At 40.2% G+C, this 5,000-nt stretch overlaps 2 protein-coding genes across 4 annotated transcripts in view; one reads left to right on the top strand and one right to left on the bottom strand.

Moving 5' to 3' along the window:
• Positions 1–1,231, top strand: part of gab3 (GRB2 associated binding protein 3) — a 16,298-nt gene extending 15,067 nt beyond the window's left edge. For both annotated transcript variants that reach the window (XM_062988757.1, XM_062988758.1), the window contains exon 10: positions 1–1,231. This exon is cut by the window's left edge and continues 343 nt beyond it. The gene's annotated coding sequence lies outside the window, so the exon portion shown is untranslated.
• A 2,272-nt stretch (positions 1,232–3,503) lies between these two features.
• The window catches only part of arhgef9a (Cdc42 guanine nucleotide exchange factor (GEF) 9a), a 16,473-nt gene continuing 14,976 nt past the window's right edge, over positions 3,504–5,000 (bottom strand). For both annotated transcript variants that reach the window (XM_062988680.1, XM_062988679.1), the window contains exons 10-11: positions 4,490–4,558; positions 3,504–4,364 (exon numbers count right to left, since the gene is read on the bottom strand). In XM_062988680.1, coding sequence (XP_062844750.1) covers positions 4,210–4,364; positions 4,490–4,558 — 224 coding nt within the window. In that variant the 3' untranslated portion in view covers positions 3,504–4,209. The remainder of the gene's footprint in view (positions 4,365–4,489; positions 4,559–5,000) is intronic.

Genomic DNA, 5,000 nt, shown 5'->3' with positions numbered 1-5,000 from the left:
CTCCACTTTGCATTACTGCTGCCGCCGTGGTGATTCATAACGACTCGGGGAATCTGATTGTGTATTTTATAATTACGAGGGTTATGATCGTGTATTTCATGTTCTTTCTGTTCTAGGATTGAGATGTTACACAGATTCACGTTCTGGCTGAACAGGGTCAGAGGGTTTTTGGGGTTTTTTTTTAGTAGGGACCAAAAGTCTGAATCCACCATCATAAATCACGTTTTTTATCCCAGTATTTGTTTGTTTTTTACTCTACATTGTCCAGAACGTTCTTTGCTCTACGATTGTTGGTACCTGACGCTGCTGCTGATGTGAATCCACTATTAGACAAAATGCAGACAAAAATATTAAAATAAAAACGCACAATGCAGCATGCTTGTCACCTTTACTTCTTGCAATCAATATGATTGGTATAATGCGATCAATTGGATTTTGCAGCATTTCACTTTATGAGCACTATTATTTTCACACTAGCTATCAAACTGCACTGATTGGTGTGTTTTTATCGGTTGCATCTTCACACCAGCCAGCAGTGGATTCATTCAAATGACGACGCTACTCCATACGAATTATTAGTACCTGGAAGTCCGGCCTTCCTTCACTCTGATGTCTGGTGGCGTCGTTGAACTTTAGGGTCGAGCCTTTGTGAACTACTATTACATAACTACTACTGCAGGGATCCAGGGTTCAAATCCCCAGCATCACTATCAGCTGGTTGGGCATCCTGTTCAGGGTGTGTTACTGCACTGCGCCCTCTGATTCCAGGGAAACTGGACTCACCACAACCCTGACCAGGATCAAACCATGGTACAACAATGGTGGTAGACTCAGACCTTTGTGTTACTGTCTTCTAGTGACTGAATCTTGTACATTTAAAGAAAAGCACAACGAAATTCTGGAGTGTGTATGAAGTGTGTGTATGAATGCGTGTGTGTACAATATATAGCCAAAGGTACGTGGACACCCTTCCTAATTATTGACTACTGAAGGCACACAAAGCAAGGCACATTATAAACCCTGTGACGAGCCTTTCCAGAAGAGTGGAGGCTGTTATCGCTGCACAGGATAGGGACCTTAGTAAGGGCTGTCCAACAAACGATATTTGTGTTCAGTTGTGTGTGTGTGTGTGGGGGGGCTGTGCATGTTTAACCAGCATCTACCATTTAACTGTGCTGTACACTATAAAATCAAATTATTTTCGAAAATAAAGGAATAAATGATAAAATAATGAATATCTGGAGTCTCCTTCTGTTACATGACGGTACATGTTTGGGTTTTGGTTTGGGTTTTTGTTAAAGGAATGGGAGAGTGTCCAGGCCTGGAGCTCTACAAACGGGTCACTGATTGAGGAGATTAATATCACGATCAGCACTCGATATACCGATAACACCGATACGATTGTGCCAAATACTTTTGGCTGTATGTTGTAAATATATAATAATAGCACTCATAAACAGTACCGGAACAGTACTGAGCAGCATCACAATATTAAAGCAGCAGAATTATGGGATAAAAACAGAAGGAAGTCCCGACTCGACTGTCTGGTGTTTATAACGAAGTTTATTATGAAATAATGATATCATGTCACCAAATTAAAACATTAAACTTATACTTTTCCTTCATAACCTAATAATATTTTCATATGGCACTTCGTACATACGGTGCAACATAACAGATCTCACTCCTCTGACTGATTTCTCCTCACGGTTCCTCCATCCTTCCATTAACGATCCACATTCTGTCCTTCATCCGACACCCAAATCCAGAGAGAGCGTCAACGTGGAAAAAATATATCACGTTAAAATAGAATAAATAATACTTTATATTCATACTGTCTTAAATATTGTGATTCGGAATAAATACTATCTCTGGAAAAAAAACGGAATAAATAAAACCTTGCACAAGTCCGTATCTCAAAGAAAAGGAAAAGAAAACAAAGAAACCCTTAAATGCTAACGCTAGCAGCATTAGCGTAGTTCGATTTTAACTTTAATAAATAGAGAACATCGCCTGAGAAGACACAAACCTGGGTTCCACCTGGGCGGGAAAACAGTGCACCTGTTTGCTTTTTTGGGGGGAGAAGGCGGAGGGGATTTGGCAACCGAACTGTTTGGCACAAAAGAAGAAGAGCAGAATTCGCAACGAAGCAAACCCAGCTAGCGAGCTAATCAACACAAGAGAATCAAAGTGGATCAAAGTCCGGGTGCAAATCTTTATACTTACATTCTGATTAAAGAGTAATAATAAAATTTAGCTTATAATAGAACTAAATTAGGTTCAGTAATTTAAACATCAGCCCCAGTGTTAGCTTGCCAATGCTAAACGCTAAAGTAACAACTTTAGCATTAGCGTGCTAAAGTCAGTGGCGGCCCCAGATTGTATAAAAACAACAGGAATAAACATCCGCGTGGTAACAGCGAGTCGGAGTGACTGGATTCATGTTGGAATCTTGAAGACGTTTCTGGACTGGTTTGTTCCAGTGAAGCTTTTCGACTCCAGTTTAGAGTCGTACAACTCACCACACACCAAACTGGAAACTTCATCCTCTTCAGGTAGTTAAAAGAAGCAAACTTTGCATGTGTAGGATTCTAGAACCTTTAAAAAACGTTAAACTTAAATTTTAGTTGAACACTATGTGGCCAAAAGTATGTGGACACTTGACCGTAAGCTTGTTGGACACCACATTTTAAAACAAATTGTATTAAAATAGAGTGACGTCTATGTGATCATCTGAGAAACTTATCACAAGACTTGAACTAGACTAGAAGTGTGTCTGTGTGTGGGAATTTGTGCCCATGCAGTAATTGTACGGCTGTGCTCTGACCGATCAGTCGACGTTCCGGTTCATTCCAAAGCTGAACTTTTATGTCTTTCTTGTATTTATGGACCTGGCTTTGTGCACAGGGGTGCAGTCATACTGGACCAGGAATAGGCCTTCCCTAAACTGCTGCTGCACAGTTGGAAGCACGTAATTTCCTGTATATGATTGATTTATTACACCTGTTAGTAACTGTTCTGGCTGAAATGCATGAATTGAAAAATTAGAAGGGGCGTCCCGATACTTTTGTCCGTATAGTGTGTATATAAATATAAATTTATTTATTACGCTAGCCCACTACCAAGAGATCAAGGGCCCGAATCCACAGAGGTGCTATCGGCTGGTCGGACGGGAGATGGATTGGCGTCCTGTCCATGGTGTGCTGCTTGAAACGTCAGGTTCTCAAACCATTTAGATTCCATTTAGTTCTGAGATGTAACTGGAGTCTGGGAACCCTCAGATAATCGTTATTTCAGCTCATTGATGTTTAGATATTCTGTAAATACCATAAATGTTCTAGAATCTTTCTAGAAATTAAAGCATTTTTTTTTTTTGGCTAGACGGTCAACAGAAGAGACTGACGAATCTTCTCTAACGTGAAGAAAAATGTTCAAAATTCCAACACGAATCCAGTCACGGGACTAAAAATCTTCACATGGAAAAAATATATATGTTTTCATCTGTTTAGTAGAAAAAACTACCATATTTTACTGACTTTGACCCGTAAGAATATAAAATAGCTGTACTTGGATTGTTTAGTATCCTCATGCAGAACAGAACTGAAAGAATGCAACACACAGAGAGAGAAACCTGCACGCACACGAAGGAAAAACCCAAATACTGCAGGATCGACCGGGCTTCACACTGTCTGAGTTAAAAGAGATAGTGAGGGCGAGGGGGGAAAAAATGCCCCAATTAGTCACAGTGCACGGAGGAACACCAGGGCGGCGCTGGAGAGGGGAGAGTCGTTAGTCTGTTTTGTTTTTCTCTTTTAGAACGTCTGAACACTTCCTGCTTGGTTTGAAGAGAAAAGGGAAAAACACGTCTCCGAAATCCCACTGGACGGAGACGGGGAATGGCACCGGGCTTGTGGTTTGGTTTCCAAAGGGATACACGAGTGTGTAGATGGGAATTTGTGTGTATGTGTATATAGTTCAGTGCAGCCAGCTCTACAGGGGGCGCTGTGACCCAGTGTAGCGAGTTTCCTCCTCTCTGCAGCGTGTGTGTGTGTGTGTGTGTGTTGATTGTTGCAGAAAGCCGCAGCGCTCCGTGGGTTTCACTCGGCGGTGATCTCTGGTTGGATAGTGCTTCTTCTTTTTGATTCGTTAGATAGTTTGTTTGTTTTTGTACTTGATGTTGTTGCTGGAAGGGCGTCGCCGTGTCCGTGGCTATTTCTTGAAGGGCGCTAAGCGGCTGATGTTGTGCCAGAAAGGTGACGTGCTGCGTTTGGGCTCAAAGTCGTATCCGTCCGGGAGGAGGAACTGACCCGGGTTCGTGGGGTCCAGGGGCGGGGGGTAGGAGGGCGGGGCTGAGCGTCCTGTGCCTGAGAAAAGACGAAAGCAAACACAAAAGTGAAGATATAGAACATACAACCACAGTATGTAGGTAAGTGAGCCAGTGTGTAGAGTAGGTTGGTATAGGTGGGTAGCTGGCTAGGTTAGTTGGTACCTTTCTGTTTGGTGACTCTCCTGACTGTGAGAGCTGCCTGTCGCTTCTGATACCCCGAAATCTCGAACCCTGAAGGGACGTGAAAATCAGCATCGACATCCATCCGAGTATGGTGTAAAAGTAATTGCCCCCCCCTTCAGGTGACCTTTGTTACTGCATATTTATCCATATTTATTTATTTATTTATTCATTTATTTTACTTAATATATTAAGTACTTACCATATAATGGATTTAATTTACATGTGTCATTTTAAATTTTTATTATAATTATTATTAGTATTATTATTATTGTTGTTGTTATCCTTATTATTCATTATTATTGTTATATTTCTATTTAGTATTGTTGTTGTTGCTATTATTATTATTATTAATATTAATATTATTATTATTATAATTATTGTTATAAGTATTATTGTTTTTGTTAATATTATTATTCATATTATTAATAGCATTAAAATTATTATTATTATAATTATTATTATTGTCATTATCATTAATATCATTGTTATT

The sequence above is a fragment of the Trichomycterus rosablanca genome, chromosome 26, assembly GCF_030014385.1.
Source record: "Trichomycterus rosablanca isolate fTriRos1 chromosome 26, fTriRos1.hap1, whole genome shotgun sequence".
NCBI classification, from domain to species: domain Eukaryota; kingdom Metazoa; phylum Chordata; class Actinopteri; order Siluriformes; family Trichomycteridae; genus Trichomycterus; species Trichomycterus rosablanca.
This window is presented reverse-complemented; position numbering and strand designations above follow the sequence as displayed.